The following is a 19,929-nucleotide window of genomic DNA, read 5'->3' as shown; positions in this document are numbered from 1 at the left end:
ATTCCAATGGAAAATCCAGGGGGTTTATGGAAGTGAGTGGATTTAATGGAGTCCCTATCACCCTGTCTCATTTAGTTAAATGGACATTATGATCACTAGGCACTAGTTTATATAAGGTATCTGTCCTATAAAGATAAACATTCCCCACACATAAAAACAGCCTTCATATGTGTGAAAGTGTCCCCCTCTTCCTAATGAAAGTTCAAGTGTCTTTCTAAAATCCAGATATAACAGATACAATAAAACATGTAAATATAAAAGTCATTGCAATCTGGGGATGAAAACAAATTAAAAAAAAAGCTATACTGATCTGGTTTTTATAAATGACAATCCTGCATACTTACCAAATTAATTCTGGGTGTTTGCTCCACTGCAAGTTAAAATGCATTAAAAAAGTATCAAGCTTCTCCAGGAAATCTATCCCCATGACAAATTTCATGAAGATTGGTCAAGTAATTTTTGCTATAACTTTGCCTAAAATATATCATATAATAACCATATAGGGCTTGATTCATCAAGCAACAATGGACAGGGACGAGACCAGGGAGATTGAAATTCTCCAAATAAGAGGTGGAGAAGAGGATAGGAAGTAGGGGTCTAATGACCACTGCTTGATAAATCGTGACTGCAGGTTCTCTTCTGAAAACCTGCAGTCGCAGAGAGGCAAAGTGCTTTAGAAATCGAGCCCATAGTGGGGTTTTCAAGCAATTTACTTCAAATTGTTTGGGCTCACCCTTGTTTTTTAAAAGCATTAAGCATTTATAAAAAAGCATTTAACTTGAATGGCTCAACCAAACTAATGTGCTGCCATAATATATATATTCTGAAAACTAACATAAAAAGTATGTACAACTCCTTGGAGAAAAATTGATCACTGGTTGATAAAAGCATAAAAAGAAAAGATTGCTGTTGTTGAATGGGTCACCTTTTTATGAGATTAATTTAAAATCAACTGTAGCTTCTTATTGTAGTAAAAATATAAATAATATAATATCAAATAGCTTTATGTTTCACTCTTCCTTCACCTCTCTGCCCTCTTCTCTTTTTTCTTCTCATCTTCCACTCCGCCACATTGCTTATACCACTGTTTGAATTCTACATCTAAAGTGATTGTGAACACTGCACTGATGGTGCAAACTAGTTAAGGGCCATACTACGAGTGGAGCACTAACAGTTACGCGCAAGCGATAAGGGGTTTATCGTGGGTGTTTGCGCTTGTCAGGTTTACAACTCCTGTTAAAAGTTGAAAGCAAACACGATCATTTGAGTGCAATCCCAATTTATGCTAGAATGATTACTGCATCCTCAGAGCTCTGGTTAACTGTTTTGCAAAACAAAAAAGTGTCACAAAATACATAAAAATTACATTACAAAGAAGTTACACTCATAATAATACCAAAGAAGAAATATTATTTAAAAAAAAAAATTGTGCACAAAAGTTATAAGGGCTCAAAGATATGAGGTCTCAGGCAGGCAAAGGGCTTTAACATAGAGATATATATGTATGTATGTGTGTATGCCCATATGTACTTATATGTGTATATATGTATTTACAGACATATATACACATATAAAGATATAAATACCTATGTACACATATATAGACTTATATAGAAGTGCATTGGAGCCCTAAACAGAACATTTTCTTTTATGGAATGTGAAATATTCATATTTTCATGTCAGGTTTGCTTATATGAGAAAATGCAATCAGGTTTGCAAGCGAGTTGGGTGTTTTTTTCCACTTTTTTTGCTCTATTGACTTCTATGGGGAATACGTGAACACACACGCAATATATTCTAAGTTCCTTGTTTTGCACTTGTCAGGTTAGTGCAAGAGCGAAAACAGTTTACTTTCAACTCATAATACGAGCGCAACCCGACAAGGGCAAAAAGCTTACTTTTATCACAGTTAACGCTTGAGTGTGAGCTTTAGTTAGCGCTCCACTTGTAATCTGGCCCTAAATTGATGGTGGTAGAATGCTGACAAAGTAAGTAAGTTTGATAAGGAAATAAGTGAAAGATAAAAATAGTGGTGGTCAAAAAGGAATCTAGAATGACAGAAAATAGGGGTGGGTGGCATGCAGAATTATGGTAAAGGATGCGGCTAACAAGAAAACAGAGAAAAAAAAGTAAAGATAAACAGAATCCATACAGCTGACTGATCCTAGAAACAATATTAAAACAAAAATACATTATAATGTTCTAGGGCACGTTTAATTTGTGGTATCTGTACACATAAATCCACCCTCTCTGGTTCTAAGTCATTATCAATGATACATTTCATTACAACGTTCTGCTAATTAGTTACAATTCATTGTATTTCAGTGACAGATGGCACTCGATTAAGATTTTACAAAAGAAATAAACTTCCATAGCAATTAAAAGCACACCCACATCATCTCTGTTTTACATGTGCAAAGCCAAGCTGCAGGGGGAAAATAGTGCTTGTGAATAATAGGAAAGAACTCTGCACTTAACTCCAATAGCAAAGCAGCCCATATATGTGATATTGAAATCTGTAATAACTATATCATAAGTTTTATTTTCAATAGATTTGTGTGGATTGGGCACATAAACTCATGGAGCTCTGGCATCAGAGATTTCCTTTTCCTTGACCCAAATATATCTCCATTTTGATTCCCTCTCCCATAATGAGCCACTGATCATTTTAATGTGCTTCACTAAAACCAAGGTACATACAAACAAAAAACAAGCTAATCAGGATTATCTGGATAACACTATAGAAAAAATGCAACCTAAAAAAAATCTATGGAACAGTTAAAGAAGTGACAGTGTAAATGGTAAAACATGGGTTCCACATCACTCCTAAGGAAAGTCCGGAGCTTGCACTGAACACAAATAAAATGGCAGTTTTACTTGATTAAAGATATATTGTACTCATTACTTGATTTAAGATATATTGTACTCAATTCTTAAATAAAGATATATTGTACTCATGCATATGAAAGAACGCTATTTAGATATGTTTAAAATAGCATTTTATATGTTTGCAACAAAAATAAAGTCTCACTTATATGTTGAAAATGTAATTTGGTCTGGGGAAAGGAAATGCCCACTGGTTGATGAAGACAACTCCCTCAGGGACACCCCTCTGCATGCCGGGCAAGAAAATGTTGGCTTATTCAGAAACAAAGAAAAATAAAATCCTGAAATGCACCTTTTTAAACAAATTGCCCCTTTAAGAAGTTACAATATTTGAATAGGAAATGAACCACAGGACAAGAATCTTTAAACCTATCAGAGAACTCTCCAATGAAGACAAATACCTCGGATTGCAACTATTTGATTATTTGGAAAGCTCCCACACATGCCAGATACATAAGTTCTAAGTTCTACTGGTTAGCAGGAATTAGACAGTTTAATCTCACAAGAGGTTTTTTATCTTCAATTATTAATGAAGATAGGTAAATGCAGAGCTACAACTAAAAATGTCTTTTATATATGGCAAAGGAAATGGATGTACCTGCTGATGGGGGTAAGGTGATCTAGTAGTGAAAACATACAGGTAAAACAAATCTCTGTTTGCAGATGACAGTATTTCTTTCTATGTAATAATGTTAAATTATATTCCATTTATATACATATCATATTTGTATTATTTATATAGTCACTAAGTAGTGCAAGACTGTTTATGTCATATTGTACCGCCTCATATTGCTTTTAACCCATTGGCTGCTAGAGAGAGCTGCAGTGAATTGCTATCCAGTGCAAGCTAAGTGGTTAAATATAATTATATGTGAATAAAATGTGAGAATTATGAATAATTGAAACATCAACTAATACACCTATATGCATTATCTATACATTATAAAGTGTCTTATTTTTGAGCTGCAGCCATATTTACATGCAAGAGCATAATCATACAGACATACATTTAATTTAACCTACAGTGTTATCATTATTATTTTTACACTACCTCGAAAACTTCAACGGACTTTTAGAGAGCCCAAGGGGTAGGAGATGAGGGAAGTACAGAGATGAGATGAGCCTGTTAGAGACACATACAACAAAGACAGAGTAAAATAAAAGAAAGATAAGGATGAATGACAAAACATACAATACAATACATTAAAGTCCATAATGACTAAATCATTAAGTAGGAATGAACCATATTTAGTAGCTCAGGGGTTTTCACATTTACTTCAATTTGAAGGGTATGTAGAAATACTGAGGAGTCAAATACATATTTGTACTATGCAGATAAAGGTGTTTGTATATAGATATTTGTAGATTAGCCCAAATGATTTGTCAAGCAATATAGTAAATTATTATTGCAATGAACAAAAGGATGGAAGATTGATTCCTAGAATTCATACTTGGGTCAAGTAATAACAATAATAATAATTAACCACCTGTGCACATGCAGAAAATGACTGATGCTTGAGCTTTCTGCCCCTGGTTTAGTAAATATGGACCTAGAGGTTAACCCCACAAGTGATGTAGTTTTTATTTTATTTGCTGATGATCAGATCACTAATGGAATTAATGCCATGCCTTTAAGATATTATAAAAGAAACAGATTTTGTGAATATGTTAGGCACATTAAATTCAGTATGAAAATGATTGGAATTGATTAGGCAAACAAATACAAACACTCTGTAAAAAAATGATTAGTCACAATAACGTACAGTGAAGATTATAGTTACCTCTCATTGTTCTAAATGTTGCAATGAACCTAAAACACTAGCACAAAATAAACTGACCTTGCTAAATAACAGGTATTATGTTGTACTGAATATATGTTATTGCAATTAGTCTCAGAATTGCTTGATATGTAATTTCTATTATGCAAGTGATATATAAATATTTTCAAATATTTTAACTTATATTTGAAAAAAAGTTTATAGTCATAAATACATTTTTATTTCTTGCTCATAGATTTTTATTTTCTGCACCTATGAGTAAATATCTAAATCACCCACTAGATGGCAGGATTAAATACTAAAGCAAATAAGAGGTTTGGAACAGACTGCTTAGTATTAACCTCAGAAAGCCTTTTAAAGGTAGCCATTATGAATTGAAAACCATATGTATATGTCTAAAACAGATTAAACATAAATAAAGTGAAAGTATTAGCAAGAGTGACTGCTACAAGCCAGCAAAAATAAAATAAAAAAAATCATAGGGTCAGAATTTGTTGGTAAAAATCCTTTCACCTGTTGTTTCTTATGGGGAATACTATAGCGCTGCAGAGGGTCAGCTGAACAGCAGATTAAACAAAAATAAAGTGAAAGCTTTATCTAGTGCTACAGAAACAAGCCAGCAGCGGCCGACACAAAAATAAAACATTTTTATTTTAACTTTTTTTAACAGGGTCAGGATTTGCAATTAACAAAAGTAAAATTTACATACTTATTGTCACATACATTCATTAATTTTTCATTAGGCACTGAGTTTTTATCATTTTCAGATGAATGCAACAAATAACACACGTTTTGGTGCTTTATGAATTTTTCTAAATTAAAATTCACTTGAAAAGTTAGCACCATGCTAAAAATATGTAAGTGCTAATATCTTAACTCTACCAATAAGATCTCCAGTGTAAAAGGAAAGCTATCATGTAAAAAAGAAAGTTTTAAATTAATGTATAGACTGCACTTATTGTTTAAGCAATCTAATTTTTATTTTATAACCTTACTTTGTTAGGAAACATGCAGATAAGAAATGTTGCACAGCTGGTTAATAAACAAGTGAAGCAAGCAGCATAGTATACATTTGTTCGCTCTTAATCTATACTATAATCGTGTTTGTTATGCGTCCGTCGCCATCGCCAATTGTTCATGCATCCTCAAAGGAATGTTGGCTGCGCGATGCAGGGTGGTGAAAGAATCCTAACATTAAATTACAAAAAATAAAAAAGTCTAGCATTACAAAAAAAATAAACAAAATGATCAAAAATAAAAAATATATATAACTAATCCCTATGAAAATATAAAAGCCCCCCAAAATAAAAACACCCCTTATCTAAACTACCAATATCCCTTAAAATTGACCTTATTAGGGCATTGCCCTAAGTTAAACAGCTCTTTTACATTTAAAAATTACTAAATCCCCCCTAACAATAAAAAACTCCCACCCACCAAACCCCCAAAATAAAAAAACCTAATACTAAAAAAACCTAAACTACCCATTGCCCCTAAAGGTGCATTTGTAAGGGCATTGCCCTTAAAAGGGCATTCAGATATTTTACTACCCATTCAATCCCTAATCTTAAAAATAATAAAAAAAAATCCTTACACTAAGCCCCAAATAGGTACTCACTGTTCCTGAAGTCCGGCGGAAAAGATCTTCTTCCAGGCGGCTCCATCATCTTCTATCTTCATCCGGAGCGAAGGCGGCATGGAGCGGAGGTGCAGAGCTGAGGTGCGGAGCTGACTTCCCCAAAGCCTTGATCCTCAGCGGCGGTCCTCAACAGTGGCGGTCCTCGGCGGTGGAGGCTCCTCTTCATGCTGTCATCCGTCGCACACTGAAGATTGAATGCAAGGTACCCCATATTTATTGGGGTACCTTGCATTCCTATTGGCTGAAATTTTAAAATCAGCCAATAGGATAAGAGCTACTGAAATCTTATTGGCAGATTTGAACAGCCAAGAGGATTTCAGTAGCTCTATTCCTATTGGCTGATTTTAAAATTCAATTTTTCAGCCAATAGGAATGCAAGGTACCCCAAATTGATTGCGGTACCTTGCATTTAATTTTCAGCGTACAACAGACAACAGATGAAGAAGAGCCTCCATGTTGCCAAGGAACGCCACCGTTGAGGACTGCCACTGAGGATCCACGCATCGGGGGAGACAGCTCCGCACCTCCGCTCTGCGCCGCCTTCATTCTGGATGAAGACAGAAGATGATGGAGCCGCCTTGAAGAAGACCTTCTCCGCCGGACTTCAGGAACGGTGAGTACCTATTTGGGGCTTAGTGTTAGGATTTTTTTTTTTAAGATTAGGGATTTAATGGGCTGTAAAAAAGCTGATTGCCCTTTTAAGGGCAGTAAAAGAGCTGAATGCCCTTTTAAGGGCAATGCCCATACAAATGCCCCTTTAGGGGCAATGGGTAGTTTAGAGTTTTTTTAGTGTTAGGTTTTATTTATTTAGGGGGTTTAGTGGGTGAGGGGTTTTACTGTTAGGGGGCATTGGTAATTTGTTTAGGTAAAATAGCTGTTTAACTTGAGGCAATGCCCTACAAAAGCCCTTTTAAGGGCTATTGGTAGTTTAGTATTAGATTAGAGGGTGTTTTTATTTTTGGGGGGATTTTTTATAGGGGTATTAGTTTAGGTTTGAATTTTTTATTTTGGATAGCTTTGTTTATTTTTCTCTGTAATTTTACATTTTTTATTTTGTGTAATTTTAGCTTTGGGGTTTGTATTTTTTTTTTAAATAGAATGCCCTCTGGGCAGCCTTATTGCCTAGTAATAATAATAATAACAATAATAACAATATTATACTACTAATAGTAATAATAATAAAGCTTTGTTTTATAATAATAATTCATATTACTTGAAGATATTTGAGGAATATGTAAACTGACTAGAATATACATTTATTCAGGGCATAAAACCAGGCTACAGAAAAAGAGATTAGTTGCTGTACACTATATTAAAAACATGAAGTTTATTCCATAAGTATATAAAAAATACATGGAGTATAAGCCCACAGCTAAAACCAGGCTGACTACCAGACAGTATACAGTTCGAAGATGCAAAAGAAATTATAATTCATACATTCTAATAGCATATTAAAGTGGCGCTGAGAATGTGACTGAATAAAAGGAGACACAGGGCTACAGACAGACAGAATAAAAAATTCCACAAATCTTTATGAAACAGAGGCGGATAAAATGAAGACAGTCATGGAGGAAAGCAGGTGAGTAAACAATGCATCATAATCAAATGCATAAGAAAGGTGCACTGCCAACATCCACAGGGAACTAACTCTTATAGATACAACAGTATAATCTGTAGTTTATTTCTTCCTCCAAGTGTGGTCTTCAATAACTCAATACACAATTATCTAAGCCATTGAAATATGCATTGTAGAGAAGTAAATCAGAGGACTATCCTTAAAAACTATAAAGTTTATTATCCAGTCAAATTTGCTGAATATGAAATATGGAATTTATCAACTTTTTATTGCATCAAATGTATAACGTGGATAAACAAGGCTGGATGTTGTTTCTGACACGTGGCCTTTAATGCTAATGAATTACTCATGTCTTGAAATATTAAGAACTATATGCTACAGAATATAGGAACAGTTAATCCCCTTTACTATATTACTGAAATGCCAATTGTTTTCATTGTATGACAAGCACACATGATACAACCCCATAACATTTATGCTAAAATATATTGTTTCACATTATAGCTAGGGGTTACCTTGAAGTTCTTCATATGTGAGGGATCAAACTTTCCAAATCCAAATTATTTGTAAATAAATATTTTGTAAAGTGTAGCATGTCACCTAGAAATATATTTTAGTTTTTACTCCTCACCTACAACAACCAACATACGACTAACATCAGGAAAGGGTTTAGTGGCACCAGCCAAGCTCAAAGTACAAAAGAAGAACAAAAGTAAAAATAAATAAAAAGTAAAACTTTTATAGGATGTGGGAAAAATGGCTAATGGATAATGCAAACATGTACTGACTTAAAAGAATGATCTAAAATAAAATGACAAAATAAAGGGGCAGATGTTCTAATAGGTTTCTATGTAGCCCAAAAATGTTTTTTTCTTGATTTGAGTTGCTGGATATTAAAGCTCAGCTATATAAATACCTTCTAACATTTGTGGCTGTGTATCAGGGACTCAGGAGGTTGATGGTGGCCTGTCACTCTTTTGTGGGTGGAGCTGTATTGGGAGGAGTGGGATCAAGTGTAGTTAGTATGAGGGATTGTGGGTGTGTCTGGGTGGTCATTGAGTGTTCCCAGTCAGTTTGTGGGCGTGTCTGGGTGGTCATTGGCTGTTCCCAGGCAGTTTGTGGGCGTGTCTGGGTGGTCTGTGGGTGTTCCCAGGCAGTTTGTGGGCATGTCTGGGTGCTCTCAAGTAGGGCTAAGGAAGTTCTGTCTCAGAGGGACAGTGGGACAGAGCTCAGAATCAGGGAATGTCCTTCTCATATAGGGACAGTTGGGAGGTCTGGCTTTAAATGAAAATAGAAGGAACCAAAACCCAGTCAATTCTTTGTTGTTATTTACCTGATGCAACTGCAGTAAATCAGTGTTCACTTACTGTACATCTGGGAGTTTGTCACCAACAAACATATCATTTAGCCACTATTTCAGAGGACCTTCTACATAGTTCCTGTGGTTCTCTGGTTGTTAGGTGAATAGTTGTTCTGTATATATGATTTACAGCTCTAAATACCTTGTGATAACTGTCATGAGATGCAGGACATATGCAGGACACAGCAATGATGGTGCAACTCTATTTTATTGCAGAGCATGGAAACATACATCACTAACTAACTGCGACACAGACTACCGGACCTAAGCCCCGCCCCCAAACTAGTGACATCACTTCCGGCTCTCATCACATCTTCCCCTTTTCAAAGGGCAAAGCATACATTTAAATATAACAAATAACAGGGTATACAAAGAGTATACAACAACGTTTTTGAACAGTATATAGCAAATTGGTTACAGAAAAATAAACAACATTAATTACATCCTGACTTGGACATCGGGGTAGACTACCCTAGTCCACAGTGACCATGGGATTATTCTGCCCATACTTCCGGTCTCTGTTCTAGCTAAAGTCAGTCCCTATATCGGGCCGGAAGTTTCATCACTCTTCCGCTTGATGTAACTTTGCATGAACTGTCCTCTGATACAGAAGGAGGTGAATAAGAGTCCGCTGGAGGCAAAGACATATCCCCGCTGTGATCTTGCTGAGGGGAAAGCACCTCTCTTAGAACAGGGGATCCCACCTGCGGTGGTACTGAGGCATCCAGTTCCAGACTCTCTGGTACAGGCTGAAGATGTCTTCGGTTATGGCGTGTAACCATCCCTCCATCAGTAAGGACTGCATAAGACCTTGGTTCTGGAGAGTGTCCAATTACTGTAGCAGGCGTCTTCCATTTCTTCTCATCATCCAGTTTAATTCTGACACTTTGCCCTGCATTTAGTTCCTGTAAGGGCCTGACAGAATGTCTCCTGTCGTAGAAGAAACAATAGCCCTTTTTGGCCTCTTCATCCCTCCTAAGGACTTCGTCCCAAGGAACAGAGCCAGTCGGCTTGAAGACACCCACTGAGGGTAAAGTGGTGCAAATCTGGCGTCCTAGCATCAGCTGTGCCGGGCTAAACCCAGTGGCTTGAATGGGCGTCGCCCTGTATGACAAGAGGGCTAGGTACAGCTCAGATTGCTTTAAAATGAACTTTGTTGTTTTAATTGCCCTTTCAGCCATTGTTCTGCGGGTAATGTGGACTTGACGTGGAATGTACAAAGTCATATTCCCTGCTGAAAGCACTGAACTCTGTAGAAGCGAACTGCATGCCATTATCACTCACCAGCTCCATCGGAATGCCCCATCGGGCGAACAAGCTCTTCAGACGAATGATAACGGCTTGACTTGTGATATCATTCAAAGGTGCAATTTCCAAATACCTGGAATAGTTCTCGATCACAACAAGGAACTTTTTCCCGTGCAGTTCACACAAATCAGCAGCTATTTTCTGCCACGGCCCCACAGGCAGCGGAGTAGAAATCAAGGGCTCCCTTCTCTGAGTAGGCCGGCGTTCCTGGCAAAAGGCACATTTAGACACGTGATTTGCAATGTCGGAGCTGATCCCAGGCCACCACACAGCTGTAGCTGCCCTTTCTCTGCACTTTGTAATGCCTAAGTAGCCATTGTGAATCCTGTTTAACATCTCCTTCCTCATGCTGACAGGGATAACGATGCGGTCTTGGAACAGCACCAACCCCTCCAGCTCTGTGAGCTGCAACCTCTCTGACTGGTAAGAGCTTAAAGACATCCAGGCTGCCCGGCTTTCGGGCCAGCCTTCTTTTATGTACTTTATAACCTCTTGCAGATCTGTGTCCAAGTATGTCTCTTTCTTTATTTCTTCCAGTTTCCTTGAAGAAATAGACTTTGAGGCCAGAACCGAATCAACATACACTTTCACATCAGATTTGGTTGAGGATTCTTCAGCAGCAGCCAGCGGGAGCCTGGATAGTGTATCTGCCACATCTGTATCTGTTTCCCCGGCACATGCACTGCCTGAACATTGAACCTGAGTAGTCTCATTAAAAGTCTCTGGCATCTTAAGGGTGTTTTATCGATATCATAAGAGTTGATTAGAGGGACTAGCAGTTTATGGTCAGTCTCCAGACTAAATTTCTCTAAACCCACTAGATAACGCTGAAAGTGCTCACAGGCCCAAACAGCAGCCAGGCACTCTTTCTCAATTTGAGCGTATTTTGACTCAGCAGCCGTCAGTGTGCGGGAACAGTAGGCAATGGGCTGTAGTTTATTTTCATTTAACTGCAGGAGAGCAGCCCCAACCCATAACTGCTTGCATCAGCACTAACCACAGTCTTTTTAGAAGGGTCGTAGAACCCCAGCACTGGGGCAGACCCCAGCAGGGACTTGGCCTGCATAAAAGATTTTTCTTGTGAAGTTCCCCAGACCCAGGCAACATCTTTTTTTAGCAACTCTGTGATAGGGTGTAGAACTGTCAATAAATCTGGAAGAAACTTGCCCACATAATTTACAAGGCCCAATATTCTTCTCAGCTCATGTACATCAGAAGGACTTTTCATCTGTTCAATAGCATGAATTTTCTCGGGGTCTGGTTTGATGCCATCCCCATTAATAATATGCCCAAAGTAACATAATTCAGTTTTCATAAAATGACATTTTTCTTAATTTAACTTCAGCCCAGACTCTTTGATAGTCTGCAGCACACAACTTAAACGCTGATCATGCTCCTCCACTGTAGACCCATACACTAGAATGTCGTCCATGAAGACTGCCGTGCCCATGTGGTCACTCAGGAGAGAACTAATTTCCCTTTGAAAGATTTCTGGAGCAGAGAATATCCCAAAGGGGAGTCTGCAGAAGCAAAACCGACCTACCGGTGTGATAAAGGTAGTCAGTTTGCGGCACTTTGGATCTAAGGGGATCTGCCAAAAGCCGCTAGAAGCGTCCAATGTAGAAAAGAACTTCGCCCCAGCCAACTTTGGAGCTATATCTTCTAATGTCGGCAGCACAAATCTTTCTCTCTTCACAGCCTCATTCAACCTTTTCAGGTCCACACAGATGCACACCTTTCCGTTTTTCTTAGCAACAGGAACAATGGGGGCACACCAATCAGTCGCTTCAACAACCTTTTCAATAACCCCCATAGACTTCATGCGCATAAGCTCCTTCTCCACTTGAGGCATGAGCGGGAACGGAATTCTACGGGGAGTAGAAATACTGTATGGGACTGCGTCACTTTTAAGTGCTATACGGACTGGCTTGCAATTCAGTAGGCCCAATTCGCCAAACATATCTTCGGAGATCTCATTCACTCTGGCCACGAGGCCCAAGTCACAGGCTGCTTTTCTGCTCAATAAATTGCTAACACACTGACCTCGAATCACATGCACCCACATGATGAATTTCATTTGCTTGTACTCACAGCTGGCGAGAAATTTCCCCGCACAATCAATGCGGCCACCAGGACTATGGACATTTGCAGTAACCTTCGCCAGCTAGGGCTGTCGAGGCAGTTTCATAAATGCAGCGAGAGACATTACAGTGATATCTGCTCCTGTGTCAATCTTAAAATCAACTTTGGCTCCCATTACAGTAAAAGTAACCTTCCAATCTGCCTCTGAGCTTGGCCGTTCCACAACAGACCCCACAAAAGACACTTCCTGACCCTCCTGGTCACTGTCCACCTGCATCTCCTTAATGTATTCAGTTTTACACACCACTTCAAAATGGCCCATTCTGTTACATTTTCTGCATCTTTTATCTCTGGCCGGGCATATAACACTCTGATCATGGGCACGGTAGCACCGTGTGCATCGGGCATGCTGCGCCCATCCACTTCTAGGTCTATCCATTATTTTAGATTTACCGCTCACACTGTGCCTTTCACTAGTAGTTTTCCTAGACTGTTGCACTTCATCCACAATACTCAGACCTCAGATCAGCACTTTGCTTTTTCACCAGTTCACTTTGGCGGGCAATCCTAATAGCCCCATCTAATGTTAAATCAGGCTCTAACTGCAGCTTCAGTGAGACTTCAGCATCTGCAATTTCAATAACTATCCTGTCTCTGATTTGCTCTTCGTTAGCAACACCAAACTCACAGAATTCAGCTAGTTCATACAGGCTGCGCACAAATGACTCCACAGATTCTCCCACACGCTGATTACGTTTGTGAAAACAAGCTCTCTCATGAATCACATTTCTTTTGGGCACAAAGTGGGCACTGAGTTTATCCATAACTATATCAAAGTTAAATTCTTCCCCTTCTTGGAAAGTAAAAGCATTGAACACTGGCTCCACAGCTTTCCCCATAGAGTATAAAAGAGAATTAACTTGTACTTCACTACTCTCCTTGTCCAGCTTGGAAGCGATCCTGAAGCACTGAAACCGCTGACGCCATGTGGGCCAAGCTGCAGGCTGAGAGAAGTCAAAAGGCTCAGGTGGGGTAAACTTTGACATTGTCATCGATCAGGAACAGAAGCGCAGGCAAGAACTTCTGACACCATGTCATGAGATGCAGGACACAGCAATGATGGTACAACTCTATTTTATTACAGAGCATGGAAACATACATCTATTCAGGTTGATTTCACTAACTAACTGCGACACAGACTACCGGACCTAAGCCCCGCCCACATACTAGTGACATCACTTCCTGCTCTCATCACAATAACATCTTAAAGAAAGTAGTTCCATGTTTGGTTATGTTTTATTTTATTATTTTACAAGGACACATGCAAAGCTATTGAGACTGGAGAGAACTGAATCCCCCACCCACAATGCCATCTGCTCACTTGTTGCCTTGCAAGTTATCCCACTATTGTCAGTTTCACAATGTTCAGTGTCATGGTGGTCCTTGTGTGTGAGAGAATAGATTTAGACTGCACTACTATACAGAATAAATGCTGAGTGTTCAAAAACTGAAAGATAAATTCAAGGTGAAGATTTTGGTTAGGTATTGTTGTAAGTTACCATCTCAACAGCTAAAACGTTACAATTTACTAGTGCTGTATGTCATAGAGTTAGACATTAGAGACTGACACAATAACCAAAAAGGTATATATGTTTCCAAAGAGATATATTGAGAGGAAATAAAATTGCAGTTAGCTATAAAAGAATATTTACTTTTGCTTAAAAGGGCACTAAAGTCAAAATGAAACATTTATTATTCAGATAGAGCACGTGAGTTTATACAGCTTTTTCATTTATTTCTATTATCAATTTGTTTTGTTCTCTTGGTATCTTTTGTTGAAATTTCATTTTAGGTAGGCTGATAAAAGCTCAGGAGCATGCATGTGTCTTTAGCAGTATATGGCAGCAATTTTTGCAGTTATGTATAACATTACTATACACATTGTTGCAAACACTGCTGCCAAATGGCTAGACATGTGCACACTTCTGAGCTCACCTAGGATTATTCTTTAACAACAGATACTAAGAGAACTAAGCAAAAGGAGTTGTCATGCCCTATCCAATACGCGTAAGTAAAATTTTGACTTTACTATCCATTTAATTGTTAATTTTCCTTTAATACAGATTTTGAAACATTTTAAATTAAAGGGATATTAAAATCAAATGTTTATTTATGGATTACAAAGATCTGCATGCAAAATAAATGTGTTAAACGCTTTTAAAACCTGCCAATTTGCTAGAAAAATAGGCATTGTTTTGCAGGTCCAAAACACATAGCCGTGAATGCTATTTATATTACTATCTTTGCTGTGGCCAGTTATATAAACATGCTCCTCCATATATATTAGCCAATCTCTGTGCAGAATGTAGGAGTGGCAGGGTTCTGCCTGCACTCCAGTCTCTCTAAGGAGTGGAAAACCTACAATCGTTAAATTAAAGGAAAAGCAGGCACAGTAAATAACAAAAGTGTATTGCAAAGTCATTTATTTGTACATAATTAAAATGTATGTGGAATTAAAATTTTGTCCCTTTAAAAGAAATTAAGTCTAAATTGTAAATATTACATAAAATTTACTTTGTACTTCCTAAACTTTTTTTATTTCACTTTTCCTCAGTTGTTACATATAATCCTTAAAGGGATATAAAACCCTTTTTTTCTGTCATGATTTAGATTTAAAAAAAAGATTCCACTGTATTTCAATTATCAAATTTGCTTAGTTCTCATGTTATTCTTTATTGAATAGCTATCTAGATAGGTAGTGTGCACATGCCTGAATCACTACATGACAGGAAATAGCGCTGCCATCTAGCTAATGTATAACATTGTTGCAAAACTGTTGCTGCATACACATGCACACTCCTGAGCTTACATCCCTGTATAAAAAGAAAACAAAGATAATATGATAATACAAGTTAATTGCAAAGTTGTTTAAAATTCATCTGAATCATGAAAGAAAAATGTTGGGTTTAATGTCCCTTTAATAACATTCATGGGTTCTTTTGACTTTCTCCAGTTTTTGGCTATTATTGAAGCTGCAGCCTTTTTCAGAAAACAAAAAAAAAACAGGTAAGATTATCATTAAAACAGATTTGTTATGCAAATAATCTACTAGAGTTTATAAGAAATTGAAACGCTGATGGTATCAACAGTTATTAAAGGGACAGTCTAATTGAATTTTTATATTCTTAAAAAAATAGATAACGCCTTTACTACCCATCCCCCTGCTTTGAATAACCAACATTATTATATTTACATACTTTATAACCGTTAAGTTTGCCTGTTTCTAAGCCCCAGCAGGTCTACACTTTTCTAGCACTTTTTAAATATAGCACAACAGCTAGACACTGCGAGTTCATGTGTGCCATATAGATATGATTGTGCTCACTCCATGGAGAATGATAATGGTCATGCAAGAACCAGCACTAAAAACAAGATTGTAAAAAGCACTGAGATAAGGGGCAGTCTGCACAGGCCTAGATACAGGTAATTATAGAGGTAAAAAGTATATTAATATAGCAGTGTTGGTTAACTTACTGTCCCTTTAAGTTAGAACACAAACACAAAAACACACACACTACAACTTTCAATCAATGACAACACTGCATTAACACTACACTTTTTTTACAGTATTTGCCTGTTCACTTTTTTGATGGTTTCTGTAACCTTAGAAGTGCCAGATATCAGGGAGCATGTTTCATGTTATTTCAATGTACAAGTTGTTTAAGCCAAGTTCATTTTCCGTCACTTTGTGTTGTGCTAGCTATATTTTGGAAAGCAATGCTGTACACATGTTGGTTATTGTGTTTAAAAGGGTTCTACAATTAGCTAGAACACCAACTCACTCAACATTCCTCCAGGTCATGACCTAGAAACCATTTGTTAGCGTTGAAAGGTCATCACTTGAAACAAGCTATGGCTAGAGTTAGTCCCTTCTTAATTGGAGTTTTTTACCAAGTGTAATGGACAGAGAATTTATGATTCCAAACACAAATAATAATTAGAAGGAGTTGATCATAAATTAATATTAATGCCTATTTTCTTGCTTATTCGTGCAGGCTAACTCTGCTTTTCGAAAGGTTGGGAGAAGTTTAGCTTGTCTTTGAACATGATACACAGCGCATTATAGTTTTAATACATTAATATTACATTTTTAACAGTATAATCAGTTATGAGAAAAAAATCCTTTGTTATTTGTTTTAATACAATTTGAGGGAAGGACTTCCTGCTGACGGGGAACAGTGCTTTACAGTTTTCTAAATAGTTAGAAGAAATGTTCTTAGAAGAGTTGATTTTGGGAATCTGTGAGCAGAGTTTGTGTGTGGAGTTTTTCTTTATTAAAGGGACACTGAATCCAAAATTTTTCTTTTGTGATTCAGATAGAGCATGACATTTTAAGCAACTTTCTAATTTACTCCTATTATCAAATTTTCTTCATTCTCTTGGAATCTTTATTTGAAATGCAAGAATGTAAGTTTAGATGCCGGCCCATTTTTGGTGAACAACCTAGGGTTGTTCTTGCTGATTGGTGGATAAATTCATCCACCAATAAAAAAGTGCTATCCAGAGTTCTGAACCCCAAAAAAAAAGCTTTGATGCCTTCTTTTCAAATAAAGCAAGAGAACAAAGAACATTGATAATAGGAGTAAATTAGAAAGTTGCTTAAAATTGCATGCTCTATCTGAATCATGAAATAAAAAAATTTGGGTTTAGTGTCCCTTTAAGCATCAACTTGTACACACAGTCTCTGTGGAAATTAAAGGGACAGTCTGGTCAAAATTAAACTTTCATGATTCAGATAGGGCATGACATTTTAAACAACTTTCCAATTGATTTTATCATTAAATTTGCTTTGTTCCCTTGGTTGTATTTTCCAAAAGCTAAACCTAGGCTTGAACTGATTAGTAAAACGTTGAAAACCGCCTCTTAGCTCAGAGCATTTTGAAAGTTTTTCACAGTTAGACAGTACTAGTTCATATAGTTTATATAGTAGTTCATATACATAACATTGTGCTCACTCCCATGGAGTTATTTAGAAGTCTAGACTGCTTGACTAAACTGCATGTCTGTCAAAAGCACTAAGATAAGGGGGCAGTCTGCAGAGGCTTAGATACAAGGTAATCACAGAAGTAAAACATATATTAATATAACTGTGTTGGTTATATTATAGAAGCCTGTATCTCAGGCCTCTAAGCAGCTACAGACCCCAAGACCCACCATTGGAAAGGTAATCGTCCAAACTTTCCAACAGTGTGAGTCTTGGGGGTCTGAAAAAAAAAGTTAAAAACAACCAATGATGAGCAACCAATGATGAGGCTCATTCAGTTTGTAACTGTTGCTACCATTCTATGGCGAAGCTAAGTATTGCTGAATGTATAAGTATTGCTGTGTTAAGTATACGTAATAAACAGTGATAATATTACACAGCATTTCGGTGTTCTCCTCCCTTTTTCAGCTGTAATATATATAATTGTTGCTCTCCCTGGTGCACTATCATGGTAATATTGATCAAAATATAAAATAAAACCCTTAATTTGTGTATTTATTGTAACCTTTTTCTGCATTCCACATAAATCAGTCAATAAATACATTTTGACAATAATACATACATATATTCACGGTACTATCATAAATAGACAAACTCATTTTACAATTCACAATAACTTCTAAAAATAAAAGATATCAAACTTACCATTTTTATCCATAGAATGTGGCTCCGATTGTTTCTTGCCAATGTCTGCAAAAGATCGCACTATTGGGATTCTATTGCTCAGCTTCTTTTGATTTTGATGGTGATGTTGTTTTAACAAAGCGTCATGTACCCTTTGGCGGACATCCTCACTCAGTTGTCCTGAGGCTACTTGCTGATCTAGAATCATATCTGTTAAAACATAATAAGCAGTGTCAATACATAGTCTCCATGTTCTGTTATTCCATTAAAATGAAATGCTAACACAATGCACTGAAATCACTAAGCAACATTTTATGAATTCATTGACCAGATATTTGTTATCAACTGTACTAATTGCAAAATCCCCTATGTACAGTAAAACATTAACGACATGAAACCCATTTTTTTTCTTTTATGATTTAGAAAGAACATGCAATTTTAAACAATTTTGCAATTTACTTCTATGAACAAATTGTCTTCATTCTCTTGATATTTTTTGTTGAAAAACATATCTAAATAAGCTCAGTAGCTGCTGATTGGTGCCTCATGTGATTGGCTCACCCATGTGCATTGCTATTTCTTCAACCAAGGATATCTAAAGAGTGAAGCAAATTAGATAATAGAAAAAAAATGGAATATTGTTTAAAAAGTAAATTTATGCTTACCTGATAAATTCATTTCTTCTATTGTACGACGAGTCCACGGGTTCATCCATTACTTGTGGGATATTATCTCCTGCTAACAGGAAGTGGCAAAGAGCACCACAGCAGAGCTGTCTCTATAGCTCCTCCCTTAGCTCCACCCCCCAGTCATTCGACCGAAGGTACAGGAAGAAAAAGGAGAAACTAAAAGGTGCAGAGGTGACTGAAGTTTGAAATAAAAAAATATAATCTGTCTTAAAATGACAGGGCGGGCCGTGGACTCGTCGTACCATAGAAGAAATTAATTTATCAGGTAAGCATAAATTTACTTTTCTTCTATAAGGTACGACGAGTCCACGGATTCATCCATTACTTGTGGGATACAATACCAAAGCTACACGACACGGATGAACGGGAGGGACAAGACAGATGGCTAAACAGAAGGCACCACTGCTTGAAGAACTTTTCTCCCAAAAATAGCCTCCGAAGAAGCAAAAGTATCAAATTTGTAAAATTTGGAAAAGGTATGAAGCGAAGACCACGTCGCAGCCTTACAAATCTGTTCAACAGAAGCGTCATTTTTAAAAGCCCATGTGGAAGCCACTGCTCTAGTAGAGTGAGCTGTAATTCTGTCCAGCAGAATCGTATGCCAAATGTATGATGCTTTTCAGCCAAAAAGAAAGAGAGGTAGCCGTAGCTTTTTGACCTCTACGTTTTCCAGAATAGACAACAAACAATGAAGATGTTTGACGGAAATCCTTGGTTGCTTGCAAGTAAAATTTTAAAGCGCAAACTACATCCAGGTGGTGCAACAGACACTCCTTCTTAGAGGAAGGATTAGGATACAGAGAAGGAACTACAATTTCCTGATTAATATTCTAATTGGTAACAACCTTAGGAAGGAATCCAGGTTTGGTACGCAAAACCACCTTATCAGCATGGAAAACCAGATAAGGCGAGTCGCATTGCAATGCAGATAGCTCAGAAACTC

At 37.2% G+C, this 19,929-nt stretch overlaps 1 protein-coding gene across 1 annotated transcript in view; it reads right to left on the bottom strand.

Annotated features, from left to right (window-relative positions):
- SLC4A10 (solute carrier family 4 member 10) overlaps nucleotides 1–19,929 on the bottom strand; it is a 432,482-nt gene that overhangs the window by 171,818 nt on the left and 240,735 nt on the right. Inside the window, exon 6 of the mRNA XM_053698366.1 lies at nucleotides 18,319–18,507. Within this exon, the coding sequence (XP_053554341.1) occupies nucleotides 18,319–18,507 (189 nt within the window). The remainder of the gene's footprint in view (nucleotides 1–18,318; nucleotides 18,508–19,929) is intronic.

This window comes from Bombina bombina, chromosome 1 (assembly GCF_027579735.1).
Source record: "Bombina bombina isolate aBomBom1 chromosome 1, aBomBom1.pri, whole genome shotgun sequence".
Taxonomy (NCBI): domain Eukaryota; kingdom Metazoa; phylum Chordata; class Amphibia; order Anura; family Bombinatoridae; genus Bombina; species Bombina bombina.
Note: the sequence above shows the minus strand (reverse complement) of the source record. Positions and strands in the feature narration are given on the sequence as shown.